The sequence below is a fragment of the Musa acuminata genome, chromosome BXJ3-4 (assembly GCF_036884655.1).
Source record: "Musa acuminata AAA Group cultivar baxijiao chromosome BXJ3-4, Cavendish_Baxijiao_AAA, whole genome shotgun sequence".
Lineage (NCBI taxonomy): Eukaryota > Viridiplantae > Streptophyta > Magnoliopsida > Zingiberales > Musaceae > Musa > Musa acuminata.
The window spans coordinates 41,240,308-41,254,004 of record NC_088352.1 but is presented as its reverse complement, the minus strand read 5'-3'; the positions used below and the strand labels follow the sequence as shown (position 1 = coordinate 41,254,004).

General features: G+C 37.6%; 2 protein-coding genes across 6 annotated transcripts; one reads left to right on the top strand and one right to left on the bottom strand.

Annotated features, from left to right (window-relative positions):
• Window positions 1–276: 276 nt before the first annotated feature.
• Window positions 277–3,617, bottom strand: LOC135635987 (uncharacterized). 2 transcript variants are annotated; one of them, XM_065147475.1, is made up of 6 exons: window positions 3,405–3,617; window positions 2,283–2,383; window positions 1,839–2,001; window positions 1,401–1,500; window positions 653–738; window positions 277–543 (listed from the first exon to the last, which is right to left on the bottom strand). In XM_065147475.1, exons 1-6 carry the CDS (start codon window positions 3,471–3,473, stop codon window positions 508–510), a joined length of 555 nt encoding a protein of 184 aa, XP_065003547.1. In that variant the 5' UTR covers window positions 3,474–3,617; the 3' UTR covers window positions 277–507. The 2 variants fall into 2 exon arrangements, 1 of the variants encoding a protein (XP_065003547.1); XR_010495775.1 differs by lacking the exon at window positions 2,283–2,383 and having other exon boundaries at window positions 1,833–2,012.
• Window positions 3,618–5,777: 2,160 nt separating this feature from the next.
• Window positions 5,778–11,686, top strand: LOC135634713 (nudix hydrolase 8-like). 4 transcript variants are annotated; one of them, XM_065145253.1, is made up of 10 exons: window positions 5,778–5,897; window positions 6,097–6,300; window positions 6,664–6,938; window positions 7,307–7,372; window positions 7,862–7,999; window positions 8,977–9,054; window positions 9,161–9,211; window positions 9,299–9,333; window positions 9,818–9,926; window positions 11,246–11,686. In XM_065145253.1, exons 2-10 carry the CDS (start codon window positions 6,171–6,173, stop codon window positions 11,450–11,452), a joined length of 1,089 nt encoding a protein of 362 aa, XP_065001325.1. In that variant the 5' UTR covers window positions 5,778–5,897; window positions 6,097–6,170; the 3' UTR covers window positions 11,453–11,686. The 4 variants fall into 4 exon arrangements, with proteins under 4 accessions (XP_065001325.1, XP_065001324.1, XP_065001322.1 ...); XM_065145252.1 differs by having other exon boundaries at window positions 5,783–5,999; XM_065145250.1 differs by having other exon boundaries at window positions 5,784–6,026.
• Window positions 11,687–13,697: the final 2,011 nt, after the last annotated feature.

The window sequence follows — 13,697 nt, the reverse complement described above, 5'->3', positions numbered from 1 at the left end:
AACGAGTGACGCTCATCTAAAACTTATTATCAAGTGATAAGAAACAAAAGTCTTGAGTTACCAATGACACGTAATCATCAAGTACTATAAACTATATTTAGTAGAAAACGGCCACTTTTTAGCACTGACATTTTCATTGCAAACCAGCAATTATCCAAATGCAGAAAAGCATTTTGGAATAGGCATCCCACAGGTGATGTCCACACACAATTAGATGTCCTGGCTGAACAGAAGAATTTTACTAGAAGCATCCACAAATTAAGAAAATCCACGATGTTCAGAGAGTTAAAATTTTGATACCAAATGCATAAGTTGGCCTTCATCGAGTATGTGTTACATCAAAAAAACTTTAAACCGGAGAAGAAAACAAATTAGCACCAGAACACCTAAGTCAGATAACACAAGTCTATGTACTACTATATCTACAAAGAGTCAGAATCAAGAGAAGTCACTGATATGATTTTAACATCATGATCTTCAGATTGCTTGTAATCTGCTATTGCCCCTTTATGTTGGATGACAGTCTTGTTGTAGCTTTTTCTCCTTCAAGCATAAACCAATAGAAATAGCAAAATTAGGACTCTTCGAATGGTTCCCGGTAAAAATCACAAAACAACAGGTTAATAAAAACAACTGGTTTATACGTTGCTACCTGATTGCGTATGTGCAATTGGAAAGTTCCAAGCTGATCCATTTTACCTTCATAATACTTCTTCCTCTTCAGGCACTCTATTGCCGCTGTCAGAGGAAAAGAAAAAAGACAAATTGAGGTGAAAAAGACCTAAAATATTGGTGGTGTACTAGATCCACTTATTAAGGAAATCTAGAAAAAGAAAGGACTATGCTTGAAGAAAATTACATATTTTATGGATTAATAGGAATCTTAAGAGCCAAGTTTTGCAGTAATCATTTTAGATAAATATTCTTTTCCATCTAAAAAAGCAGACATAGCTACTTGGCAGCTAAGTAATCCCGCAAGTAGTCCTGCAAGGTGGCTTTTTTTTTCTTGGTCTAGAACTTCATTAAACTAATGTGGCGATGACATGCAATCTTTAAAAATTGAATGAATTTGACGTACATATATATACTGATGAGCACTTTTGGGTTGCATAAAAGAGCAAGCTTAATCATAACAAGAGATAACATGCCTTCCAATATGTGCCATATCAAATTATCTTTTCGAAAATCATAGCTAGACTAAAATTGCAGTCAACCTGATTTTGGTTCAGCATGAATCTTAGAAGTGTTGTAAGACACCTTGGCATGCTGATGTACCATGTTTTTAGCTGTGTTTGTAACATGATGATTTGCATCAGAAATTATTGCACGCATATATCTTGTTTCTATCACACTTGAGTTTCAAAATTCATAGACGTTCAAATATGTAAATTCCTTCCAACCTTGTTTATTATTTGCCCTTGTGAATCCCTTTGCTCTGTCAACCTCTTGAGAAATCTTCTTTTGCAAGACAACTTCCTTCTCCTCAAGTATTTTTAGAGTCTATAGCAGAAGAAAAAAAACATCTTTTATCGGACAACATACCACAACATTTATTGAATGTAAATTAGTTGATTCAGCATAAATCTAAAGAGTCACATTCATTGGAAATTTGAAGACTCAAGTATATGCCCACAGTCTAGAAGATTGGTTTACTACGATACTTTACTCAGAGAAAGAAAGCCAAGAAGTGTGTCATACTAAAAGCTAAATGGCTGATTAAAAATTATGCCAAACTGTCTGACAAAAAAAAATGTATGTGTATGTGTGTGTGTGTGTGTATAAAGGAAACGACACATATATTTAGCAAATGTATCAGTTTTTTAGAAGAAAACCTATACTTTGATGATAATATCTGTAGCTGATACCAACAAAAGAGCTTCAAACAGGTTCCAGCATGTGCCTTCCTGTTGCATCTCTACTAAAGCAGACTTCCTGTCATAGAACATCTCTCGAAGACAACCATGCAGGGTAGAATGGATGAACCAAAACAGCTTCCTCAACCTAGATTAGAACTGATTGATAGCATTCAATTTGAGCAATAACTTAAGGGTGCAAAGAAAAAGCCATGCGAACAATCATGCAACAGTAAAGGCAATGAGCTCAATGTAGAAGTCATTTAGAATTGGATAAAGGAGAATGAGAACTAACGGAAGCTCCATAATCACACAGCTTGAGCAATAACACTAGGGTGCAAAGGAAATATCATTTGAGCCACTACATAACATTTCAAATGATTGAGCTCAACATAGATACTACCAGAATTCCGTGTGAGATAAACCAACCGTAGTTTCACATAAGAAGAGCTCATAAGCAAAAATCCACCGTATTCACATGGGCGGCAAAGGCCGAGCAAATATGGAAGCCAAGCAGACAAGTGTGAAGGCTGCAAACAAGCAGGATCAAACGCTTGACATGCCATAGATTGAGACATTGATATCCTCAAGAAAAAAAAAATCAGAGAGGATAGATAATAAATTAATGGAGTGTTTTCTCTTCTATTATGCATACAGACGAATCATGGCGACAGTAGTTAATCGGAGGGTCACAATTTCTCTGATCTCATAGTTGCCTTGTAAAGGTTGATATGTATTTCAAGGAGACTCAGATTGCTTGGAGGACAAGGAATTCAATTGCAGAATGGTAAGAAAAATCTCAGAAATTCATATTTGGTTATTGTATAAATATCTCTTGTATCTTAAGCCTTTGATAGGGTGATTTCAGAGTTCATATGAGAGAGTGTACAAGGGACTTGAGGTTTAGGTTTGGATTAACCCAAGAGAATGTAATATTCTTAGTATTTTATTTTGCTCAAATAGGTGAAGGATTTGAGTTTTTTTCCTCCGTGGATGTAGGGAAGTAGTGATGGACTACGTAAATTTTATGTTTGTTATTCTCCGGGTTTGTATTTTATTGTTGTTTCTTTGGATTGTTCTTTTGACATTAAGGACTTGTTCTGCCCACATACCTTTCATACACACATCATTTGCATTCCTCCATAATTCTTCTTTATATTTTCTTCACTTGTTTTGAAACCTAGAGTTTTTTTTTTATGTATTTTTGCGTCCGACAGAACCCTTGTTCGAGCTCATACCATCAGGAGAGAAAAGAATCCCCCTATTTCTAGTTACCTATGAACCAGTAGCAAGAAAAAATTATCCCTTGCCCGGTTATTTCACGAATGGTTCTCAAGAACCGCAAACGATGGCAATTCTTCACATGAGAAGAACAAAACGGGCACAATCGAATCGCCCGTCTTATAAGCAGTTAAAGAAAATCCAATCAATCGAATAGCAATGGAACAACTATCGCAACGATAGGGTTTCAAGCGAACCCTAACAAAAGAAACAAGTGCAATGCCCTAATTTACAGATAGTTAGAGAGAGAGAGAGAGAGAGAGGGAACACCTGCTTCAGCTTCTCGGAGGAAGAACTGTGGGAGTCGTCCCTGCACACGCGGAAGAGCTTGGAGAACATGGCAGCGGGCGGGCGGGCGGACGACAGAAGGGGGGGTGGGTCAGCGAGCGAGGGAGGATGGGATGAGGGAGCAAAAGACAAAACCAGAAGGAGAGAAGAGAAGCGGGAGTCAGGTCGGCCGGCCTTCTGTTAGATGCGACCCCCTTTCACAGATCGTGTGTACGTTTGTAACGTAATTAACAATAGTATTATTATATCCGGATTATTTAATATTTCGATCTTTATTTTTTTTAAAAAAAATTATAATAATATTTTTATATTTACAAAAATAAATATTTAATCTCGTTTCGTCTCACACTAATAATTCTATTAATGAAAATAACGTATTCAGTAGTAAATCTTAAAATATGAATCATATTCCCATTAACAAATATAGAGATCCTAATATAATTTTTAAAAATATAAGAATCATGATGTTAAAGATAATTAACTATAAAAATAATTTATAATTAATTAAAATATTATAAGATTAATAATTGATGCTTTTATTATTTGATTTATCGTTAGTAAATGATGGGTGTCAACAGGAAGAGAAAAAAAAAATAATGTATATATATATATATATAGTCTCATGTGTTATCTTAAACTATATGGTGTATATATATAGGAAGATGATTTTTTTCTCATTTTCATACAAGTATTTTTTTTAGGCGAAGAGATGGTAATTTCTAGTAACTCGTTCATCAGCTACTACATTTCTACAAGAAAATTAAGGTTATTTTCTCTCAGTCCCACAGCCAAGTCAAAGCTTGAGACTAAATGAAGATGTACACCATGCATCCATGGTCGACTCATCAAGTCATTATAGATGTACCTTTGTCTCCGAATAGAAGATATCCACATATTTCTGTGCCTACAACTTAAAAACGAGGAAAGAACACTGCACATTACAACAAAGAATTGGGTGGAAAGACGAAGAAGCACATCAGCTCAATCAAACTATGCCTACAACGACATGTGGATAAGTTTTCTGCATCAGATCGCATTTGGATTAGGTTGGACGTCGAAACTTGATGGAATGATCTGTATCAATTATTATTATTATTATTACTATTTGGAATAGAAAATGATATCCTACCCCCATTTGTATGGCAAGCACAGTTCCACACAAATGCAGTGTTGTTATTGTTCTATGATAAGCCCACTTCACCGGAGGACAACTCCAAATTGCTTGTTGGTGAGGAGACCACCAACTTCTATCATATATTATTACAGCATGTCGATTCGTCCTCTTCGTATGCTTTTCTTTTCTTTAATGATTATAGTACAAATCATTTCATGAATGCGCCATTAAATTTACAACACAAGTAAGCTCGCTACAGTTTCTGTCACAGCTGCATGCCATCTTTGCGTTCAAACACTTGAAAATGATGATGATGAATTATTTGAAGCTTAAATGGTTAGTATGACTTAAGATTTATAGCTGACTTAAAGAACTCGAACTATATTAAATTCCAAAATTCGGAATCCGGTTTATATGTAAAACTGATCCAAAAAATAGTATAGAGGGGTGAATACGGTTTTTTATTGCTCTAATAGTATGATTAGGATTATGATTGGATGATCATAGATCTTAAAAATCTTAGATGGTTAGTAAAGGACTCAAAATCATTATTAAAAAATAATATAGATTTACTGAAAAATATTAAAATCGATGTCGATTAACACTTGACCCATTTGCTATAATGCTTCTAAAAATATTAAAATCAATGTGGATTACCACTCAATCCATTTGGCTAAATAATCAATTTAGCGATCAAGTTTAGTTGTTAGTTATCGACGGTGACAATTCAATCATTTTGACAAAAGCTGGGCTCTTCACATACAACCAAAAAGAGAGTATCTCATCCAAGAAAACCCAATAATTTAACTTCTTAAATCCTATAATGCTTTTCTAACCATCTAAGATTTTTAAGATTTATGATCATCCAATCATAATCCTAATCATACTATTAGAGCATACAAAAACTGTATTCACCCCTATATATATATATATATATAGTACCGGTTGGAGGCATGTGGAAGCGTGATGCATGTGTACTTGTCGCTGGATCCGACGTGGACGACATACCAGAAAACAAAAGACACGCGGACCCAATCGATAGGCGCCAAAACGATCAAAAGATCTCAGATCCCCTCCTCCTCACTCTCAGCCTCATCCACTAATTCCACCTCTCCTACCAACCTACCTAAACATCACGTGCTCCGCTCCCATGCCGTCCGTCCCTGCAATCTCCATCGACACATACACACCAAGCAACGTCAGGTCGCAACAACGGCATATGCTTTACATCCTCTCCCAACCCATCTTAGAAACCATCAATGGGCGATTTCTATATTGCTTGTTGCCTTGCGAGTCCCTGTCACACACCACTCACCACACAACACCCACCACTGCCTTCTCGTTCTATCCTAGAGAAATATGTATGTATATACAAACATGTGTTGCTTAGCTAAGATGTACTCTGCTCGATTCAAGCTGAAGCTAATTTGTTGTACCTCTGTCCTGGATCCTGAGACCTTTGGGTGATCGGAATCGAGTCCTAAGTCGTTGTAGGTTGTCTTCTTTTATTCAGGTTTGATGTCTGCATTATTTATGGTTCTTATGATGTCATTTGTGCAGGAGATTTTTTTCTCTTTGGCCTCTTCAAGTATTGCATATAAGCAGTGTGAGATTTGGAGGGGTTGTGTTGGGTGATGGACAAGGTATTGATGGATTTGAGGCCGGAGGTGGTGGTGTTCTTGGGAAGGGCGTACACCAAACCGGTTATGAATCGCATCTGTGGCTTAAGGTTCCCGCGGCAGTCGTGCAGCCATGGAGAGAGAGGTAGCTTCTCCCATCTGTGAATGCTTATTGTGTTTGGTTTCTGGGCTCCTTTACTTCTGGATTCCATGGTTTTGTAGCCCTTTTTCGCTTCTTAGCAATGGTGAATGAATCTCATGTAATGCGCATATAGCTTTAGGTTATGACCCTTTTTCTTTTGATGTAATGTTTCACCTCTTTGATTCTTTGAGATGACGAAAAATTGAGATTATAAGTTCCAACCATTTACTTGGTTTATGTTCCATATGACATGACATTATTTCAATTTGCTGTGTTCCACTCGGTAAGCAACTTGTAGCTTGTCTTTCATTTCTCCAAACCCTTTAATTTGATTGTTCTTTGTCTGCTCCTGCTCTTCTATTTTAGGATTTCTGGAGGTGAAGAGCTCCAACTCTATCGCGACGACATCAAGCGAAGGCATAGATTCAGTGGCCCCCAGAATGTTGTTGGGAAATGCCTCTTCTAATACAAATGGATCGAGTAGTACGGCCCGTTTCTGGACATCTCCCGAAGAGCACTGCGTGCTCGAGTCTTGTGAAGATGAGTATGGGGGAATCATTGTTATCCCAGAAAAATTACCTTGGAACACGAATGCATTTGCTTATGTTCTCCAAGAATCTCTTTCTAGCTGGAAGATGAAGGTATTGACAATACACACGGCATCAATTTCGATAAATTAAGTTTTTTCAGCTCCTATTACTTGTATAATCTCGTTTCAAGGTTGCTTAGGTTAGCTGTTCCTGATCAAGTGATCCTCGAAATTTCATCAACCCATCATAGGGGTCTTCAGATGAGAAGTGATATCCATAAATATTCATACCACAAAGTGACTGATTTTGCTGCAAAAATCATGGGTTCTCACATGTTACCATCATCTTTATGCTTGGAATGTGCTCAGATAATTACTGCAATTACAATTTACCCTGCTTTTTACCTGATTGATTATATTCTGATCTTGTATTCATTCTTTGATCGGAAATCTATTTACCAAATGCCATCTTATGTGCAGGGAAAGAAAGGGATCTGGCTTAAGGTACCTCTGGGTCGCTCTGAGCTTGTTCCTATTGCTGTTAAGGTAGAGTGCATCACGATTGATCTAGTTCACAGAATCTTAAAATGTTTATCTTCATCGATATAGTCTGTATCCGATGATGGTTCCAACATAAGTCTGAGAGCCTCAACTTGTCTTTTCATTGAAATTAGTGTCTGTTCAGACTTTGAGTTCACTCTGTTGTTGAGGTCGGGTCAGGTGCAACTTTATATTCTTAAAGTTGAATCCCTTGTTTCAGTTGAATCGAGTATTGAAGTAAAGTATCAGTATCAGTAGGTGATTGGCCAAAGTCTACAGACCTCATAATCAAATTATTCTTGTGCATTGCTGTAGTGCTTAGTAGCAGTGGCCATCTCTTCTGTACAACTGTTGACAAAATGGTATATAGAGGGTGTTGGGGCATTTTCTTTTTCCCATTTGGATGCTTCAATTCTACTTAGTTCCTACTTCTAAGAAAACTACAGCAGTTTTATTGTGTTACCGAGATTGAACTTTGGAACAAATGCTATGCAGGCAGGCTTCAAGTATCATCATGCAGAACAAGCATATGTGATGCTAACTTACTGGATTCCCGAAGGGCCTTGTCTGCTTCCTGCCAATGCATCACACCAAGTTGGTGTGGGGGGTTTTGTGATAAATGAAAACAATGAGGTATGCTTTACTGAAGTGTGGTGCCAAACATATAAATGAATAGGTCCAAGCTCATCTATCAACTTAAACCTTTTGATGAATTGGTGATGATCAAAAAATTAATATGGTATTGGAGCTGGAGATCCTAAGTTTGGATCTCCATATATTTTAATGTTCCCTGCCCATTTGATTCAAGTTCTCAGCATTTTGAAGTTAAGGATTTTGCATATATTGGCAGTGTCATCTACAAACATCATCTAAAGTGCTTTCTTTTACTTCAATCCAGTTACTGGTACTTTAATTCCTAGTAACGTATATCAACATATCATAAATTTGCCTATGGATTTGTACATGTAATCCATTCTTCAATATTTCAATCATCAAAGCTTCTAGAACTTCACACTAAATACCTATTGGAGATAGAATGTCTAATGTGGGATCAGCATGTGGAGCTGTGGCCTTGTAGGTTCTTTGGTAGCAGTGGCATTAAGATCCAATTTTTGGATTTTTTTTTCTAGTTCGGTTGTTTGTTTATTTCGTTTCATTTTTATTGTATTAGATGAAATTGTTGATACCATAAAAAAAAACTTCAGATGTTGTCCTACCGTGCCATATGTGCTTTAGAGATGATACTAATTTGCCAAGATGGTATCTGAGTTGACAAAACTATCAACGAAACTTTAGATATGGATATCTTAACTAGCCTATACATTTGTGTAATGTACTGGCCAATCTTGATGTGGATAATAGGAAAGGTGAAATCATTAGGCAAAACCATGTTTCTTGGATGAATACTAACAATTATGTGCACCGAATAAAATCCTTTTTGACATATGTCTACAGATCAACTCCATTGACTTTTTCCTCAAAAACATGACACATGGGCTGATTCACTATTATGAATTGAGCTGTTAGTATAATGTGTCCTTACTTTCTCCTAAGAACTTATGTCATTGATGCATAACATGTACTCTCCCTTTGGTTCTGACAAATTGCAGGTGCTTGTGGTGCAAGAGAAGTATTGTTCTTCAACATCTGTGGGTGCCTGGAAATTACCTACAGGGTTCATTCATGAGGTGCTTATTTTAATAATTATGTACTTTCAAGTAAATCATATATGACAAGCAACTCTATTTTTTCCTGTTCTTTGTTTCACCAAAAGAAGGTTCATGTTTCTGTCAGTCTGAGGAGATCTTTTCTGGAGCTGTGAGAGAAGTCAAGGAGGAAACTGGTGTAAGAAAAAACGCAGCACTTTCAGTTTTTTTCTCTGTTTGATGAGTAATAAAATATCCACTGAATGTACTGCTTACTGTTGTGCAGATTGATACAGAGTTCGTGGAAGTCATATCTTTTAGGTAATAGGCCTTCTTAATCTTCCGAATTCTGAAAGTTATGAATACATTGGTTTAAAAAAAATTGACTAATAATCAAACAGTTTCAGGACAAGAGAAACAAAATGCATCTCAAGATTAAAAAATATGATACAACCATAATACCTCAATCGGGCAAAGTAGATAGCTGTGAAACGATTTTTTATATTTCTGCAAATTACCAGAGTTAGGTGCTGAGTAATGATTGCTCTGGATAACATGTGTGTAGCTGAGGCAGTTCAATCTGAAAATACTGATTCCTGCAGCTTAAATTGAGTTTTTCTGATATGTTGTTGAAATAGAAATTTTAGGACTGAAAATAATACATGAAGCATTAGCATTTAGTTTGAATTTCTGGATAACATCATGCAGATGTAAGCTTGTAAACCTTGCAGTTTCAGTAACTTGCTAAAGGAAGCAATGTGAAAATTTTCTAGTGCAAGCTAATCTTTTCATGTTCTTATCTTAGGCATGCACATCACTTGGCATTTGGAAAATCCGACTTGTTCTTCATCTGCATGCTGAGACCATTATCAAATGAGATAAAGATAGATGAGCAGGAAATAGAGGCAGCCAAGGTAACCGTTGCTGAACCTAAAAGAGAGTGTTTTTTCTTCTGTTACTACATAAAAAAGGGCGTTCATTTGTCTCTTGCTTTCGTCTTTACCAAATTAAGAATTGACATGGTTTGGAATCATAAACTGCTATTTTTCTCTATTACCTATTGAAGTCTAATTTGAGCAATATCATAAAGTGTAGATTGATGTTTAAACATTATGTTTCCTATAACAAGCATCTAAATGTTCAGCAAAATTTCTTACATTTGAATATTTGGATGTCACCCTGTTACTACCTTACTTTCTTGAGTTTCGCATGAAATCCATTGAGCATGGAATATATTATTTAGTTACAGTAAGCTTACATATTTCTGGAAGTTCTTTGAGAAACAGGGATCTGCTAAATTTCAAATTCTTCATTATATCTTTTCTGACTCAGAATCTTGTGAAACTAGACAATGAAGAAACTCAGAAGGGCTACATTCTTTAAATGAATTTGGTAGAAATTTGTGAACATGTCTTTAGCTGTCCCAAAGACAATGGGGTCATCTTGTGTTGACTTGCTCAAAGTGTAATGAGCAGATTGACGTTTTGTTCTACGATCATTCCAATTCATGATCACATATCCATTCTACGGAGAAACTTGATAATCTTGATGTCTTTAGAGGCCATTCAACTGCAGATTATATTGTTTTTTTTTTTCTTAGCAAATGTCTTAGGATTTCGTAGTTAGCATGTAATTGGGCTTGGATTTGGGCCAACCCAATTAGGGGCTAGTTAGGCCCATGTAAGAACTATGTTGGGCTCAATAAGAAGCCCAAACAATATCCCAAAAAGTCTCACCGTCGTGACACAGTCTTCGAGATTGTATTAAGCGATGGTACCACCAGTCTGGGTGGTTGTACTGCCCCTGACAGGATGCCAGGCAGTGGTACCGCCCAACAGGCCCCCAGGCGATGGTACCACCAGACCTGGGATTGGTGCCACATTTTGCTTTCTCGGATTAACATCATTTTCCTATCAGGCTGAATTAATTTTTTAACTTAAAAAAAATACAATATTTTTCATGTAAGAACAAAACAGGTGTACATCTTATCATGGTGCTTCCTTAATTATCTCATAAATTGAATTTTTGGGTTGCTGCCTCTATCTATCTATCTATCTTATGTGCGTGTGTGTTGCATCAAACATGAACTATGTATTGGAGAGCAGCTTCATCTTTACTCTGTGACCAACCAGAATTAAGGGGTAGGGAAGAAACAAGTGCCAGCATTTTAAGCTGCGGCTTTCCATGTGAAGGAAGTCTCTGATACCAGTGACATCTTTTGTCATGCTTGCAGTGGATGCCTCTGAACGAGTTCATGGAGCAACCCTTGATTCAGGACGACAACATGTTCCGAAAGATCATCGACATCTGCATCGCCCGGCTCGGGAAACGCTACTGTGGGCTGGCAGCTCACCAGGTGATCTCCAAGTTTGATGGGAGGTCGTCTTCCTTGTACTACAATGTGGTGGAGCCTCAGGACTTCAACTGCCAAGGAGTCTGAGGCTGCTACAATGAGGATTCTGCTGGCAACACAGAACACAGAGAAGGGTGTAAGCTTCGTGGGTTAAGATGAGAGGGTTTGGAGTCGAGGCATTGATCTGCTCGACCATTAACATCCACTTCTTTGTTGTACATACGTATATGGTGCTGTAAGATACTCCGTGTGCTGACTTGTGCACTCCCATTAAACACAGTAAGTTTCTAATGGATGACGAGGAATCTCCAGATGCATTAATTAGCACCAATAGAATGGATTCCTTCTTGATCTTGTGTTAGGAAAGAGTGTCACAATCTCCTCAAGCTGGTTGGTTGGAGGGAGCTTTTACATGCAAAACTGAAGGCAAGTGTATGGTGTAAATCCAAATAAAAAATAAATATTATATAAACATTAAACTTAAACCCTCCATTAATAGAGGAGTCAGATTTGAACTTCAAAGGTGCTTTGATATCATGATAAGTATTATGATGGAATAGACACAGGTCTCAAAGAATCTTAGTGTATGATGCAAACCAATTAAGAAATCGAAATATGCTCGATGCATAAGCCAAATTTAAATAAATATTTTTTTATCCTCCAAAATAGCAAATCTTTTATCGAACTTTTCTCTCCATATTAAGTGATGTTATATCTACATAAATCTTAATTATGCGAGACACTTTTTAGTAAACCTTGTTAGATTGAGATCGTCATGTCATGTCGGACCTAAGAAACTGAATTCCTAAGTGATTTTTGCATAAACTCTAATCCATTTTTTATTATCTAATAATAAAATAAAATAATTTTATTGAAAAAAAAAAAGTCTAGATTAAAGTATATTGGGACTACAATAGTACACAAAACTATTGGGCCATTAGCACACTTAGTTAAGTGGTTGCCTTCCAATCAATCAAAATTTACTGTAACAAGAATATATATATATATATATATCATAAAAATAATAAAATAATGTAGGATGTACGATCAAAATTAAATAGAAGATAGATTTGTTGCTTATAGAGACACATGCTAAATATCAAATTTAGAAGAGTATCTATCAAGAGGTTGTAGTAACACTAAGATTAAACATTTGAGTCTAGAGGAGCCATCACCACTCCTAGGTGACATGTAGCTCTGCCCTTGGTCGACAAAGCATCCACGCCCACATGAGCTGCATTCCATGGTTTGTATTCCATCCTTGACTTATATTGCATTGTTTATAGACCAATCAATGCAAGGGGCCGTTTCTGAATCCGATGGTAAAACCCATCATCTAAACTAAATTAATTAGAAGAGAGAGAAAGAGGAAATAATGGTTGGAAATGATGGCACTACGTGTGACTCGCTATAATGTTATTCTACGAAACACTAATAACTCGTTCTTCCTACTTTAATACCCCCCTACTCGTCTTAGGAAATCCATGTAGCTTTGCATGATTTTTTGCCACATCACCACATATTTTGACTCTCCCATAGTCTATGCTATGTCGTATTTCTCTTTTAGACGAAAAGGAATCCATCTCAGTTAGTATTCCCACATATGGACTAACATAAATCTAACCCGATTTATTAGCACTGCTCGTGGAATTGAATTGAAACCACGGTGCAATTTTATCGTTTGTTAACGGTGATCTTATGGTAAATGGACGAGCCGTCGTTTTCCTCCCGTTATCCGTACGGTCCGACAGCGGGACGAGGACTCGCACGTGCGGGTCGCAACCCCAGGCGTCTCCGACCGACGGTTGCGATCCGCTTGATCGCTCATCGGACGGCTGGATGTTTGCGTGGGGAGACCCACAAGTGCGGGCCCATGAGGTTTGACCGCACGTGCAGGGATGGGGATTTGGCCGTACGTGCGCCGACGCGCTCGTTGGCGGGACATCCCACGTGTGCGGCACATGCGTGCATGTGCGTCCACGCGATCGCCCTCGTGAGATGGGCGGGAGCGAGAGCGAACACCGTAGCTGTGGGAGAGAAGGGACACGTGGTCGGCCGGCGGGCGGTCGTGGGAGGCATGATGCGGCAGGATCCGAGGAGAAGCAGAGAAGAGAATAGCAGATGGGGTGTTCGATGATAGATAGAATGATGTGATGATGGTGGGGAGGGTACAAGTTGAGGTGATGAATTGACATTGCGAACGGTGTTGCAATTTTGACTCTCGACAGCCTTCAAAGTCATGACAAGGTCATATTTGGGTCAGAGAAAACTCTTTATCTTGTATGTATTTTGAGGGCAGTTTCATGTACTTAAGAGTGTCTAGTTTGTACAC

Excerpts from the sequence above, each read along its gene's own strand:
- LOC135635987 (XM_065147475.1), bottom strand. The coding sequence starts at position 3,473 with ATGTTCTCCAAGCTCTTCCGCGTGTGCAGGGACGACTCCCACAGTTCT. Across the intron at positions 1,501-1,838 it reads CTACAGATATTATCATCAAA|ACTCTAAAAATACTTGAGGA; the intron begins GTATAGGTTTTC and ends CTTCTGCTATAG. Across the intron at positions 544-652 it reads AATTGCACATACGCAATCAG|GAGAAAAAGCTACAACAAGA; the intron begins GTAGCAACGTAT and ends TTATGCTTGAAG.
- LOC135634713 (XM_065145253.1), top strand. The coding sequence starts at position 6,171 with ATGGACAAGGTATTGATGGATTTGAGGCCGGAGGTGGTGGTGTTCTTG. Across the intron at positions 8,000-8,976 it reads TGATAAATGAAAACAATGAG|GTGCTTGTGGTGCAAGAGAA; the intron begins GTATGCTTTACT and ends GACAAATTGCAG. Across the intron at positions 9,927-11,245 it reads AGGAAATAGAGGCAGCCAAG|TGGATGCCTCTGAACGAGTT; the intron begins GTAACCGTTGCT and ends TCATGCTTGCAG.